At 39.2% G+C, this 16,099-nt stretch overlaps 1 protein-coding gene across 2 annotated transcripts in view; it reads right to left on the bottom strand.

The window, feature by feature from the left end:
• Positions 1 to 16,099, bottom strand: part of Pde3a (phosphodiesterase 3A) — a 296,863-nt gene that overhangs the window by 26,233 nt on the left and 254,531 nt on the right. For both annotated transcript variants that reach the window (XR_005973556.1, XM_041644061.1), the window contains exons 9-15: positions 15,838 to 15,975; positions 11,349 to 11,460; positions 7,985 to 8,098; positions 7,652 to 7,851; positions 6,646 to 6,849; positions 5,502 to 5,657; positions 2,684 to 2,921 (exon numbers count right to left, since the gene is read on the bottom strand). Coding sequence is in view for 1 of the 2 variants with exons in the window: in XM_041644061.1 (XP_041499995.1) it covers positions 2,684 to 2,921; positions 5,502 to 5,657; positions 6,646 to 6,849; positions 7,652 to 7,851; positions 7,985 to 8,098; positions 11,349 to 11,460; positions 15,838 to 15,975 (1,162 nt within the window). In the remaining variant the exon portion in view is untranslated. The remainder of the gene's footprint in view (positions 1 to 2,683; positions 2,922 to 5,501; positions 5,658 to 6,645; positions 6,850 to 7,651; positions 7,852 to 7,984; positions 8,099 to 11,348; positions 11,461 to 15,837; positions 15,976 to 16,099) is intronic.

Here is a 16,099-nt window from a genome sequence, read left to right as displayed (position 1 = left end):
GAGCTTAAACGGCAATCCCTAAAACTCTCCTTGGATGAAGCATTTTCAGAGGCTCAGCCGACAGGTCTTTTATGACACTGAAGGACCTGTCTCTCCATGAACAAATAAATCATCAGGCTGTTTGATGGTTTGAAGTGGAAACAAAGCAGAAGAGAGAACTAAAAGATGAATAACTAACCTTTGAATTTCAAGTCTCAGGTTCTAGCTTTGAATCCTAAAGTCAATAATTTATTTTTATATGCATCAGAGAAATATATCAACAATAAAATATTAAGAGAAAAACCAATTTTTCACTTTTCCCCACTCAATTTGAAAACAAACGGCTTTGGAGGTAGCTTGTTGTACAAGCAAGAGGACTTGAGTTTGGATCCTGTCATCCACTTATAGCTGATGTTGTACCAGAGAATCTGTATTCTCAATGCTTTATAGGTAGATGTGATGTAGAGACAGCTACCTGGTTTAGGCAGCTATAAAAACAGAGATGCTGTGTTAAATAAAATGCAAGATGAATAACACTGAATGTTTTCCCCTGACTTCCACACACATGCCTGTACACACACACACACACACACACACACACACACACACTCACACACACTCACATACACACACGATAGTAAAAAAAGACAAAGAACAAGAAAGACTAATAGGTAGGACAGAACATGCACAAATCTGGCCCAAGACAGTGTTCCAAGGTTCTGTCATGTAAGTCTTAATTCTTTCAAGTGTTTCTGAAAATCAGGGTATAGCTAACTTTATCTATATCAATGTCATCAGTATCAACTATATCATCTTTATCCACAGCCACACACACACACATATCAGAATGGACCAAACCAGCAAAGCAGTGAACCTCCTTACTCCATGGCAGATATGAACCAACTCTTGTATTTTCCTGACAGTTACCAAAATAGAGGGGAAAATGAAAAGGGCATCACTTGTGGCAATGCTTTATTCAAGGACTTTTAAAATACTAAAGCCTTGCTTTGTCGATCAGTTCAATGGATAGAAAACAAGCTGTGTTCACACAATCACAGGAACTTCCTTGTGTAGTGCCATTCTAGGGGTTCTGGATTTTACTAATTGTGTTATTAGTCTCTGTGTTTTGTTGTAAGATACCGAGGAGTATATCTAAAGGTGTGACAGAGTCATAGTTTTATAGTCACCTGGGTCAGTTTGATTACTGACTGTCTGTGTCATGAACCCAAAGCCAATTATCAGATGTGATGGTGCACTGACACCTGTCCACTGTTAAATTCCTATAACTCGGGACCACCTGAGAAGAAAGTTTGGCTAAAGAACTGTGGCTCAGGTTGGCCTGTGGGCATGTCTGTGAGGGATGGTTTTGACTGTTAACTGATATGAGGAGACATCACATGTCTTCTGAATGTGGATGGCCCTGTTTCCTGGGCTAGCCCTGAAGTGTAGGAGAGCGAGGGACGTGAGCTGAGCATGAACATAGAGAGCAAGCAGGGATCCATGGGTTTCTTTCTGTTCTTGACTATGGATGTGATGTTATCTGTTTCAAGTGCCTGCCACTATGACTTCACCTCAGCCATGGACTGTAACCTAGAATTGTGAAGCAAATAAACATTCCTCCCTTAAGTGGCTTCTTGTCCGGGTATTTGTGACAGATGGGTGCTCATGGTCACACCACTGATACTACCCTAAAGAAGTCATAGTCGGCTGTAGTTCGGATCACGTCAACAGTTGAAATGATGCTCTTATCTTGGGCCAAATTCCCAAACATTCCCACAACAACTTAGCTAAAATGTGAGTTGAGTTCGCTAACTGTTCTGCTCATAGACATCTGTGACTTCTCATTTTAGTATAAAAGGCCAAGCTCCCACTGTGACCCACAGAGCTCTATCACCTGCCTGTACCATATGACTTTCCATGGCTTCTCCTATGCTTCCTCCCCTTGTCCTCTGCTTCAGTCACCCTAATTCCCCTTCCTGTCACCCAGGGCAGGACCTTAAAGCCACTGCCTGTTCCTTTTCTTAAGATCCATTTCCACATAGATTCCCATGGAATATTCCTTCATTTTTTACATGTCTTTTAAGACATATTAAAATCTTTCTCTCTTCCTAGATACATCATTTTAAAATTCTCTGCAATATTTTATATCCCCTCAAAAGGTAAGACAAAGAATGATCCCAATCCCCCAAAACTAATCTATTGTATCCATCAGTACCTAGCACATTATGAACATACTGGTTTGTGTTGCCAAATATCTGCAATTCTTCTAGAACAGACATCAAAAAGGACAAGGATTTACTTTTTTTGTCCATAGGTCTACTGTTAGTACTAGGACTAATGTCCTGAGCAATTGGTTAAGTAAAAGACTAAAGCCCTCTTATCTCTTCCCATCCCCAACTCAACCATGAAAAAAAAGCTTGCAATTGATACAGTAACCGAAATTCTAAATCATTCAGAAATCCTGAAGCTAGTTATCAACTCTATTTTATCTCTTTGTGAGAGAACATCTCTTTGTATGATATCTGATTGTCACACTTTGCATCTTCTGCTGTCTCTATGATGCCATGGGCAGCTATTTAGTACTCGGCCCAGGAAAGGATAGCTGGATTTAAAGTATGTAATTTATGAGAAGCGTCAATTCCTCTGAATCCAAAGCAGAAATCACCCCAAGAAACTCTCATCAGAAACAGGTTCTATGGCTTACTGGGAGCTGTATTATTTTCACAGGTTTCTTCCTCCTCCTCTTCTTCTGGGTCATCAGTGTCTCCCGAATCATCACTGTCATCCACCCATTTTCCCGGCATGAGACCCGCAGAGTCATACGAGTGGCAGAGAGGACCCACAATGTGTGAGATAAAGGATTCTTGAAGGTTGGCCAGCTGCGGGGCAGAGCGGTCCATAAAGGGGCTTATGGGCAAACCGAGGCTGGCTTCTTCATCCCCCTAGAAGCACGGATTCACAATGACAAAGGTAAATGACAGAGGACTATAAACATAAGACAAGACAACATTCACCTGATATTTAACGTGTGGATATGCCACAACCCAGATAGCCACATAAAATCCCTTGATGTCACTGCTCTGAGTCACTGTGCTGAAGGCTAAAATAGCCACAGAAGGACTTTCTTCCTGGTATTTGTTAACTGTGCAGTCTTGAGTTTTTGGTTCAGTTTCAAGAGGACATTTAATGAGATTACTCATATGCACCACTACTTCAGTGGTGCTGGGGTTTGAACTGAAGGCTTTCTGCACACTAGGCAAACATGCCACCAGTTGAGCCGCACCCCCTATTATGTTTGTCTTTTTGGCTTGATTTCTAGAAAACATAAACCATTTTCTTGCCCTATTCAAGTTCCTATATTAGGCCAGATTTTGTTTAATTTGTATCTTCTGTAATTATGTTTTTAATATTCTTATATATTATAATTTTTTGTCTTTAACTGCCTTAAATACTTATGAGAATCAAACAGATCATAAAAAAGAGGTTACCTAGAAAACTTTAAAAATCAATAAAATTACAAGCCAGGGTATGTGGTTTTCCTTTTCTTTCATATTTTCTGTATTTTAATACTTTACCATTGATTGATAATGCTATTAGTAGAAAAGGCAATACACTATCTTTAAAAGCATAAATATTTTATTTTACATATGAATGCTAAAATAAATACATAAATCTTAAAAGTTTATTCCAATCCCTATTTAAGCACCACTCATTACTAAGTGCCCCATCCTGATTGGCACCTTTAATACTAATAGGGATAGACTTGTTACTGTCACACCTCTGTGATCTGACCTCACACTACAACCCCTGGAGGTCCTGCCTCAACCTCCCGATGTTGGGATTTCAAACTTGGGCCACCATGCCACCTCAACCCTGTGGTCTTTAGGGCACTCAAGAAGAACCTAACATTCATTTTGGACAGGTCTGTGATAAGTACTTAGGAGGCCTTCCCAGCTCACACGCCACAGCAAGGTGCAGAGAAACCGATTTTAAAGTTGCACACACGACTTCTAACACTGGACCACAGTCACTCTGTCATCTATGTTTCCCTCCAGGGCAAACATCTTCATTTTTTTTCACATCTCAATATGTCACTGAATCCTTGCTTTTCTTTCCTCTCGTTTACTACCAAACTTTTTAAAGAAAGTTGTTCAGAAATGCAAATGTAATTAGATCAATGGAGGTTTATGTGGGGATGATCACCTATACTTGCCAGCATGTAGTGGCTTTTCACTACATGCTGCTAAATATTTTGTTCTTGTATCATACATAGAGTTTGTGTGTATATACACACACACATATATACCTCACATTCACAGATACACACACCACACATGCACACACACACCACGCACACACACCATACACACCCCATATACACACATACATGCTATACAGACACACACCACACACACACCATACACACATGCACACCACACACACTTTATACCATATATACCACATATACACACCATACACAGACATATACACCACACATGCACACACACCACACACACATAAACATACACCATATACACACGACACACACGTGACACACATGCCACACACACAGTCCCATACACACACACCACATACATACAGCACACATAAACATACATCATACACATACCACACACATATGACACACACCACACACACATACACACCATACACACACATCACACACCCACATCACACACACATGTGGGATTTCCCTTTGTATGCTGTGAATACCATTGGTTAATAAAGAAACTGTCTTGGGCCAATGCTGGGAAAAAGGATGCAGAGTCAGGAGAAGCCATGGAGCCTCAGTCGGAGACAGATGTGCTGAAATTTTGCTGGTACATCACAACATTGTGGTCATGCACAGATTAATGGAAATGGGTTAATTATGATGTAAGGGTTAGAAAATAAAAAGCTAGAGCTAATGGACCAAAAAGTGTTTCAAATAATACAGTTTCTGTGTGATTATTTTGGGACTGAGCAGTCAGGAACCAACAAGCACCCTTCTTCCAACACATATACACCCACACAACCCCCATACACCACACACACACACACACACACACACCACACACACCATATTCACCATACACACAACACACATACACACCATACACACACTCCACACACATATACACACAGGCATCTATTTCATACATTGTTGTTACTTAGCTAGGAAAGCAGTCAATTGAGGTTTTCTTATGCCCATCTAATGTTACTTTTACTACAATAAGCAACCTTGGCTCAGCATTACAAATGAATCACAGCATCTCAGTAGATTATTCTGTCATATTGACATATCTCTCCAAAATGCCTGCAGATAATTTTACCTCAGTGTTCAAGAGTTTAGTTCATGTGCCATTTTTAAATTCCCACTGAAACGGTCCAGTGTATATGTTTGCCACAATTATAAATGTAGATAGAATGATCGTGCTGTCACGGCTGGAGAGAAGTGTTGGTGAACTTGTACACAACAAGGACACATAGCTTGTGGTGGGTGAAGCAGCTTGGTGAGTTACCTGCTCATAAAACTCACTGGCGATGCCCTCTGTCCACTTCAGGTGGAGTTCTTTACACTTAGCAGGCCCATTAATGTCTGCCAACTTTATACACATTTGACACACCAGGAGACGATCATTTTCATTGGTCCAATCTATCCCAACATCATCGTTCACCTGTTTGAGGGACAAAACCAATATGTTCTGTCTCTATGACAGCTCAGGAAGAACATGAAAAATGACAACAGAATTTTATTGTCTTCTTTCTGTGTAGGAACGAGAACATCAAACACGAGGACTTCAGATTCTGGAACTAATGTCAGCAGCTTGCACTGAAGATAAAAAGTTGGTGCAGTTCAACCAAAATTAATCAATGAAGAAACTATTACTGAACTTACAAGAGATCCTGCTTGAAGCTAGCACATAGTATCAATTTCTACTAAATCATAAAACTATAATAAGTTTTCTTTTGTATGTATATGCATAAATGTACATGCAGGAGTGTGTGTAAGTGGGTGTGTAGGGGGCATGGGTCAACCCCAGGTATCTTTCCTCAGGAGCTTTATAGACAGTGTCTCTCTCTGACTAGTCTAGGCTCCTGGCCAGTGAGACTCTGGAGCCTCCTGTGTTTGCTTCTCCAATGCTAAGGCACTGACATTATACATGACCACTACCATGCTCAGCTTTTTATTTTTATTTTTTCAAATGTGGGTTCTAAGGGTCAAACTTAGGTCTTCGTGCTGACAAAGCAAATACTTTATTGACTAAGGCTTCTTCCAAGGAACAAATAAGGAGCTTTCTTGAATGAATACTTGGACTTTTAAATTTGATACATGAAGTTTTGATTCAAGTTTTCTTTCCTTCCTTCTGCTGTCAGATAATTTACCTCATACACTGTAAACATGATTATTTGTTAAATCAAACAAAGCAACAGTGGCAGCTAATGTTTCCTATTCTCTGTAGAACAAAGTCTAACATACACAGCCAAGACCTCAACTTCGCGAGCATCTAGACTCAGAGTGTGCCTAGAGGCCAGCTTGGGGGATAAATAGTTCAATCATTTCCTTCTCACGGAAAGCTCACAGTGATTGAGTTTCATTTAATACTTTGATTATAAGACCCCTTTGATGTGTCATAAAATGAACACTGGCAGAGATCTACTTACCTTGGCATTAAATTTGGCTACAAAGTCAAAGTGTTTCTTCAGGTCAGTAGCCAAAATTGCTTCAATGACTAGGAACCGGAAATGCTTAAATTCCACATGGTCCAGGTTACCTAAGAAATTATACTCTGGCCGGGACATGAAGAGATTCCACGCTGCAGCTGCATGGTGGTTCTCCAGAACTGAACGGTCATTGTACAGCACGGCCTAGGGTGGAAGGAAAGAGAAGAGGGGGTTTGACTTCTTAAGCTAAAAAGGAAACACAAAAGTTTGAGGATACGGAAGGCTTTCAGTTCCTCAGTTTTATGCTGGCCATTAAAAATTATCTTGACTGTTAATGCCTTCTCTTGGGTAATTCTATTTTCTGACATATAAGTTTCTCCCCTTAAAACCTTTTCTGCATATCATTATATATAATTATATATATATTTATTATTACATGTATAAATTATATATTATATATAAATTATGTATGTGTGTAATTATTTTTTAAAAAAATTTTATTTGAGGAAACTTTGTTCAGGCAAAATGAATTCTTCCCAATGTATAATATAAATGGACAGTAAATTCCTACCAATGAAAATACAAGCACTAAGAATAAGTGTTGCCATGAAAATATTTTCAAAGAGTAAGGTGTCTAAACAGTCTTATGCTTTTAAAGGACCAAGAAAAACATGGTTCTCCAGTCTTTTCAGAAAGGGACGTGTTTGTAAGCTGTCTTTGCTTTGTTGAGGGTATTCACTGTTAGTTAGTCATTTGATTCCCTCCCAAGAAGGCATCTGAGAAATAATCTTCCTATGTAACAAGGTCAAACATCTGCTATAACTATCTTAGCCCAAGCCACGACATTTTTGGAAATTAACAAGTCCTTTAAGAATTTCCTGAGGACTAAGGATAGGTTGGTTCCATGCAGATTTGAGTGCCTCTTACAAGCCATATCTGGAAATTTAATTGTACTCCAAGAAATATACCCTAAAATATTTTCTTCTCATGAAAATTGAACCTTTACCTGAGGAGCACTAGTGGCAACCAGAAAAGCATTCGTCCTCCCTGGATGATCGTAGTCATGCATGGCTGCGGCGACATACAAGGCCATCAACTCTAAGGCTGGGATATTCCCAGACAGACATCCATATTTGTCATCTGACACATGATACATTTTTGAAAACACATATCCCATGTGTCCATGTGTAAATCCACTGTCAGAATCTGAGGAGAAGTGAAAGTCAGACATTTTTAAAAACTTCAAAGCTGTAGCCATTGTTCTGAATTCCTTTGAAAACAAAGAACATGATCAGAGTTCCTGGCTCGTACAAGAAGCAAAGGCATAATTCATACACACCCGAGTCGCTTGCTGATCCATGATCACCAATCACGCTCGGGAGGCCAGGAATCGGCTGCGTTGTGAGATACCACACAGCGTGCAAAACATCAGTGGCATGGATTCTATTATGATCTGTAAGGATGCAAAGGAGTGAGCGCACATCAGCTGGTGAACTCGGGTCCAAGGATTAAGAGTGCCATCTACTGGACAAACACTTCTGTGGCCACACTTTATCCAAGAAAGGCATACCAAACTTCCCTGTATAGGTACTTCTGGAAAATACTTCCACCAATTCTATCATTTCCACAGTAATAAGAAATCACATACACAGCATTTATTGTGCATGCAGATATGCAAAGTGGAAAAGTCAGTGTCTGATTTTTCCAGAAGCCTATGTATTCAGGAAACTCAACATGTCGTGCTTACATTTGTTTCTTTGCTCCTGTATAAGAAAAACTGCATAGAGATATAGAAAGAAAGACCTAAGGTACTCAGGTGAATGGTTTGGAGGATCAAGATCATTTGGATGAATGCATCTTCTTCCTTATTTACAGCAAAGATGCTCAGCCTAAGGGACCAGTGGCAATATCGAATACCTTGTATCCTCCTTTACCATTAGGAATTAGCAGGTGCCCATCAACACCAATCTTCACCAAGAAATCATATATTTTTCACACTTCTACTAATAAGTTGCCTATATAGACTGTTATATCACCTGCCACTTCATGAAATTCCTTCCTTCATCCCTTTGTTTTTATAGCTGCATCTAGATGAACTGAGACTCACATGAATGACAGTTGAGTTTTATGCTCCCCTTTGCCCTGAATGGTGTTACAGGTAAACTCTAACTAAAGACTTAATCTCTGAGGTGTGAATAAAGTAGCAAGTCACGGTTCATCTGATTCTGTTTTCACTCTCCGTCCAGAGCTTTTTATTTTATGTTAATTGTGGATCTGCTTACAGAAAGCCACCAGACATGTAATTCATCCAGGGTGTCAATACAAAAATATTCAGACCAGTGAACATTTGTATTGGTGATTAAAACTATGAGGAGCAAGGCTTTCATAGCTTGCCCACATTAGCTAAGTGCCTAAGCTCAACAGCGAGAAGACATCATATTTTGAAGCAATGCTAATCAAGCTAAAGCTTTCCCAGGAGATGGAATTGCAAGGAGCCAAGAGACCTCGGATAGTGCAAGTGAGTTTATTTATTTTAATGCTTTAATTATTTCTTTGTGTGTGTGTGTGTGTGTGTGTGTGTGTGTACACACACAAGCACACCCTGGAGGTTAGAGGAAAACTTGTGGAAATGAATTCTGTCCTCCTACCATTGGGTTCAAGGGATCAATCTTGGGTTCTCTGCTCTGATGGTAACCATCCTTATTCATGGAGCCAACCTGTTTGCCCTATAAGTATCCTTATTATATAAATTATTCTATGGATGGACCATTCAATAGCTTACAAAAATAAATTATTTATTCATCTAAAAATGGGAAAACACAAAATAACAAGCTTTAGAATCTGGAAGCTTCTTTTTATACTCAGATACCAGGCCCTGTGTTTCCCATCTTCTCATGTGACACTACAAACAGCAATGTGTTCTAGATCATCGCAAAGCAGCATGGCCACACATCACACTATTTCTATCCAGTGTAGCATCTAAATGAAGTCAATAAAGCCTGCTGATCAAAAATTAAAATACATTTGTGAATAAAACAGTAATTTGTAAATACTGTCTAGGGCCTTACTGTATTTTTGCTTCCCTGTGGCTTCCTTTCTGAAAAATGTTTATTTATGTAACTCCTTAATCCTTGTGAAATCACTAACATTTATGTCACTTGTTGGCATTTGACCAGGCTGAGCCCTGGGAAAGTCACATTAAAGGAAGCCAGGCATATTGCCAGATTCCCCTGCAACGACCCCCTTTGCATCTCTCTCTTCCAACTTCCACAGGCTTCATTGGCCAGACTTTCCCAAAGGACCCAGTATCATTAACCACCTCTTCCCCAAAGCCAACTGACTGATTTTGATTTCTTGATCTTGTATTCCTCAGCCCATCTCAGTGGCAGCCTGTATTCTTCCTTTCTTCCTGCCATAGTATGTCCTATGCCTCTTCATGTGAGTATCTTAATGACAGCATGCTCACTAGGCGAGCACGTTCAACCTTTTCAGAGATTCTTGCCAATTATTTGTGTCCACATATAAGCATTTTTAAAATTTAATTTCAATTTCTTTTCTGTTTTTGCTTTTAAGACAGGGGTCTCTCCCTACAGTTCAAGATTGTTTTAAACTCACTATGTGGTCCTGGATAACCTTGGATTGCTGATCCTTCTGCCTCAGCATTCTGAGTGCTGAAATTATAGACCCGTGCCACCTGACTCCCTACTTGCCAGGAAAGTACCTTACCAATGGGGCTACACCCCAGCCCTTCATTTCAAATCTTGATAACTGCAAAAGTTATGGGCTTTTGAAGTTCAAAATGTATAAAAGCAAACTTAAAAGGGAAATCATGTTTGAAATGAGACACATCCAATTTTACATGCTGCCAGAGTCTACAAAGAGCACATCCCTAAGACATATTCAAATTACCAGATTAAATAGGACTCTTCATTTGAAATACCATATGGATGCTATGCACCTCCAGAGCTCCTTTAGTTGGGTCTTTGGACATGTTCTTCAGCTTCGTACATTCTATAGTATTGTATAGCAATCATGTTTATGTGCAGTGATTATGTGGATTTGAGAGGAACGTTTAGCCTCTCGTTTGCATTCTGTCTTCATTATTATAATTTTTATAAATAATAAAAACTGAAATTCTTGACAGGGCTCTCATCTTGGGGTTTATTTTTTTACAACTTCCCCATCACTATTTTTGTATGTTTCTTCTTTTCTACACTATTAACTCAGCCACCTCCTTCTATCCCTTTCTGAACAACTACCAGATATATCTCATCTTGAGAAAGCATCCAATGTCCTTGTTTCAGTTATTGAACTAACTAGATACTTGATAAGAGTTTAAATTCACTCAATGAAAGCAGGTGATTATTTAATGAGGATAAATTTAAATTAAATATTGAGTCCTACCTCAAACAACTATGAGAGATATACAAGGCACATATTCTAACCTTTGAAGAAGTATCAGCCCATTTTGCCCTGACATTCTTGTGAAGCAGATCTCATGACCCTATTTTCAAGATCACGAAATGAGGCTAGAAAAGGTGGGTGAGGCTCCAGGGTCATACACAGTGTGCAGAGAAGGAGACAGGTTTCTAACAGCAGCCACTGATATACAATGAGGTCACATAGATTAGCTAACGACTGGACCTCCCACCGCTCTCTGCAGGTCTGAAGAGCAAGCATTGGCTTAGCTTACATATACTCACAAGGAATGTCCCTGTATCCGATCTCCAAAGCATGAAAGTAATTCATAAATTCCCTAACCGGGATTTTAAAGGCCTCAAAAAGGCCCATGTCTTCAAACAGTCTGTATGATACCTGGAAAAGGAGAAAACAAGATCTTGTAAGACATCACTCGTGATGCTAGAAATGGTGAAAGGTCAGATTGTACAACATCAACCACACTGATGTGCTCCCAGTAGAGATACTCCTATTGGGAATATTAAACACACTGAAGACTTCCATGTACTGAGATTGTGGACTTCCTCACCACTGGGACTATGCCATCTGTATTTAAGATAATTATTGCACATAAATCCCACAGACATCCAGGAAAACAAGAAAAAAAAACACAGTATAACTAAGAACCATGAACTGGGATCTTAAATTGGAAGATGAATGAACACACATGCTAAGCCAGGCAACTGCCAACTGCAATCCCAGCACATGGAAGGATATGACTAGAAACTTGTTATGGCTTTGAGTTCAATGTTAGACACAAGAATTCTTCCTATTACGCTCATTATCATTGTTTTAGCCAATATTTGAGTTCTTACATATAAGCTCTGTGAGAGTTGACAGTGCATGTTGCATCAACAATAGTTCCAGTAACAATGGCAGTGGTGCAGATACACACAGCAGCAAGTGAGACGTGCACCCTGATCAATCAGCACATACTAATTATTTATAGATAGTTCTCAGAGTACCTTTTGAGATTGGTACTATGAATTCCCAATATCTGATAGCAAGAGATGCTAAAAACAGAGAAGTTGAACAATTTGCAGAAGATCACCCAGTTAGTATGGAAAAGCCAGAATACAAACTGTGCATGTCAGTTTTAGAGTTTGCAGTCATAACTGCTACAAACCCCACAACCACAATTTTGAAATCAAAGTGATTAGAACGTCACTTCCTTAGAGTTTCAAATGTATATATAAAATAGGGTCTCACAATGTAGCCCTGGCTAGCCTGGAACTCAATATTAGGTCAGGCTGGCCTCCAACTCAAAGAAATCAACCTACCTTTGTCTCCCAAGTCCTAGGATAAAAGGCACCATGCCTAGAGCCTTACCATAAAGCTTAAAACCTTTCCAAGAGGAATTAAGGGTTAAGACTACAGTAGGCTACTTTAGAGTCAGATTTTACAAGAGGACATTGATATCAATCTATCAAAATTAACCACCTAGTATTTCACACATACCATCATTCCAAATTCATGAAGAAAGGATCATGAACTGCACAAACTGTGTTCACTAAAAAGGTAAATATATTTTAAAAAATCTAAAGGCTGGAGAGAAGGCTCAGTGGTTAAAAGAACTGAATGTCCTTGCAGAGGACCAAGGATCAACTTCTAGTGTCCATGGTATTTCACAACCATCTGAAACTCCAATTCCAGGAAACCTAAGGCCCTCTTCTGGCCTCCACAGGCACCAGGCATGCATGTAGGACACAGACATACATGCAAGAAAAGTAATAATATGCATAAATAAGATAAACAAATTGACTTTTTGCTAAAAATAAAATAAACATGTAAAACATTTAGAAGCAAAGAGTTCAACAAGGCTAGAAGCTGTGGCCACCACACATATAGCTCTTCAAAAACCTGCTTGAAGTGAGACTTGGCCCTGTGAAGTCTCAGACAAAAGGTGATTCTTGATCAGCCCATGCTAATTGATTTTTGTTTGGGCCATACTAATTAATTTCAGTTGTCCTAACACCTCACTAAAAGTGTTGTGGAAGTCATGGAAACTTTTCCATAATAAGAACTTTGTGATTCCTAAACTCAAAGGCAGAATCTCAGAAAGATCCATGGAGTAAGGTAAATACTAACAGAGAGAGATACAAAAAGCATATCTTGTTGGATGGCATGTACATGGACATAGAAAAGATATGTAGGTGACCTTTAAATCTATTAAATACCCTAAACAGTCTAAAAAATCTACTAGTATCCATGATTCATAAACAGATGGGACATAGCTGAGAATGTTGTTCATGGGTAGAGTCCAAGCTTCGCAAAGCAGATTCAACCGCTAGCAAGACGCCAATAAAAAAGGTCACTCATACACCTACCTCTGAGACTATCAAGGGACACGAGGAATTAGTAGGAGTATTTGCTATATTGTCACCGTGCTGAAAAGGTAAGCCATCAAGGTCACTTTGACCTGTGGTCACACTTTCTATTGGAGGGTTGGGTGATGCTGTGAGTGAATGTGTTTTATGGGTTGCTGGGATGTAGCTGAATATAAAGAACATGGACTTCTAAAAAGGCTAATCTCACAAAAGATTCTAGAGACAGAAAGGGGGAAAAAGTATATTCTTCCAAGCCTTAGCATCTTCTGTAACACTGAGAATAAAACAAACAAACAAATAAAACTTGTAAACCAAAGTGGTGTGGTGACATAGGCTTGTAATTCCAGCCCTTAGGAATTGGAGACAGGAGGATCAAGAGTTCTATGTGATCTTTGGTGAAATAGCATGCTTGACACCAGCCTGTATTATATAATAAGCCCTTGTCTAATAAAAAAAGAAAACAAAACAACAAAAAGAGTAAATCAGTTAACCAACCACTGCCTCTACCACCACCACCAAAAACCTATACCAAATTACTGTGGAGATTAGAGACAAGCAAGCAGGTATGGTGTTTGGAATCTAAAACCCGTAACTCTGAGGCCAAAGTAAGAAGATTGTCAGGAGTTTTGGCTATCTGGAGCTACAAAGGGAGTTTCTCGTAGGTCAACCTGTGCTAGAGTGTGACACTGTCTCAAGGAGAAAAGAGAAAAAAGAGAGTCTACAGTAAACCTGTAACATGCTTCAAGGGCTACAGTATGTGGTAATTTTCTCATTCTCCTTACATAGACTGCACAGGATCTCCAGTAGAAAGGAATGAAAGGTATTCCCTGGACCACAGCTATATTTTGTAGCAGGATACATTATATGCCTTGTTCCAAAACAGCCTCACTCTCAGTGTACATGTTGCAATTGGATTCAAGCACTCTTAGGAGGAGAAACAAATTTTGACAGGAAGGCAACGGAATACAGTGACTGCCTTGAACTTGCTAGCGTCAGTGAGCTTTTCAGACAGTTTGGCACTAAGAACTCGGGAAGAGATGAATGGAACTCTCAACTCCTAACAAACATGGCTGCCTGCCACTGTATCATGGTCAAGGCCAGAATAAAGTCTAGCAGAGGGACAATGACATATTATACAGATGGTAATTACTTCTGCTTCACAGTTCATCATCTAGTTGATCCATCATTAGTTTGAAACAGATTTCTTGATTGATAATTCCTTTAGGGAAAGGGTCTTTTCTTGGAGACCAGAAACATTCTCTGGGCCTGTGTATTTAACACTAGTAGTAGAAGCACCAGCTTTCCATGCAAATCCTGTGGACTGTCCTTCCCCTAGATGTTCCATATTCAGGCTCTTGCAGAGCAGATGAGGACGGCCAGTCTTGGGGATAAAGAAGAACCAGTGTTCCACAGGTTTCTAGTATTTGGCAGAAAAGTTATTAGTGGCCCTTGATCCCACTGAAACCATTTTGGATGTGTGTTGCTTTGCCACTTTTGAGGTAGAGATTCACATAGCCAAGGGTGACCTCAAATTTACCATAGTCAACACTTTTCAAGGGTGCTGTGATATTTACTCATATGCATATTTTAAATATATACTGATATACCATAGTATCACCCTTGGATTATAAATATAATTTTTAGTTATTTACTTTAATGTTATGTGTATAAGTGCTTGGCTACATTTATACATGTACACCATATGTGTACCTGCTGCCTAGAGAGTCAAGAAGAAGACACTTAGCTTCGATTTTTGAAAAAATAAACATGTTTAAGCACCCAATTTCCATGTTTCCTTTCCACTTCCACCAAACAACCAGTACTTTAATGGGGAAGCCTTGAGAGAGTCTCTTCAAAGACAAGACTAACACATTTTTCATGCACCCTGGCCACCAGTCTGTATTTCTTCTGGTAATGATAGAGATGGTTTCAAACACATGAAATTCTAATGTTTCACATGCCAGTGGGGGAGATACATATTTCTACATAGTATCTTATTTTTGATGAAGCCTAAGCACTGTGATACTCAGAAGTTAAAATGATAGTTGAAAGATATAATTATAGGGATCAATTCATCATAAACCGGAGTTTCCTTTCTGGGGCTAGGCCAGCTTCTCTTTGGCTCAATTCTATGAATTTAGGTCACTTGCCCATCTTGCTAATCTATTTCTGCCTCTGTCTCCTTTGTTTAAAAAAATACATAACATCTTAACTGTAGGCTGCAACACTTAATTGGAATTCCAGTTGTTTTTGGTCAGCACATAGCCATGAAACTTACCACGTGTTCTATGATAAAATTTTAATTCTTTCTGCACACCTGCCCACAAGTGTTGAGAATGTACAGATTAGCAACAAACTGAATGTTTCCTTCTGTGTTTCATGTCATCTGCTCAAATAAATTTCTTACCTGGCTCAGAATACGGCCACATTTTCTTCCTATATTTTCCACTAAATCAAAAATTGGAAAATTCCAGGTGTTTAACTGATCCATAATTGAGTCCAGGTTATCCATGACCAGGGGTTCAGGAGCAAGAATTGGTTTGTCCTGTAATAGAGATAAAGATGTTTGAACCACATATAGCTTTTCTATTAAAACAATCATCATGTTAGTAAATTCAATAAATAACTGTGGCTCTCAGAAATAAATGACCATGAATCTTAAAATCAGT

The sequence above is a fragment of the Microtus oregoni genome, unplaced genomic scaffold, assembly GCF_018167655.1.
Source record: "Microtus oregoni isolate MIOR12 unplaced genomic scaffold, Mior012 000002F_ref0000024, whole genome shotgun sequence".
Lineage (NCBI taxonomy): Eukaryota > Metazoa > Chordata > Mammalia > Rodentia > Cricetidae > Microtus > Microtus oregoni.
The sequence above is the reverse complement of the archived record's forward strand: the minus strand, read 5'-3'. Positions and strand labels throughout refer to the sequence as shown.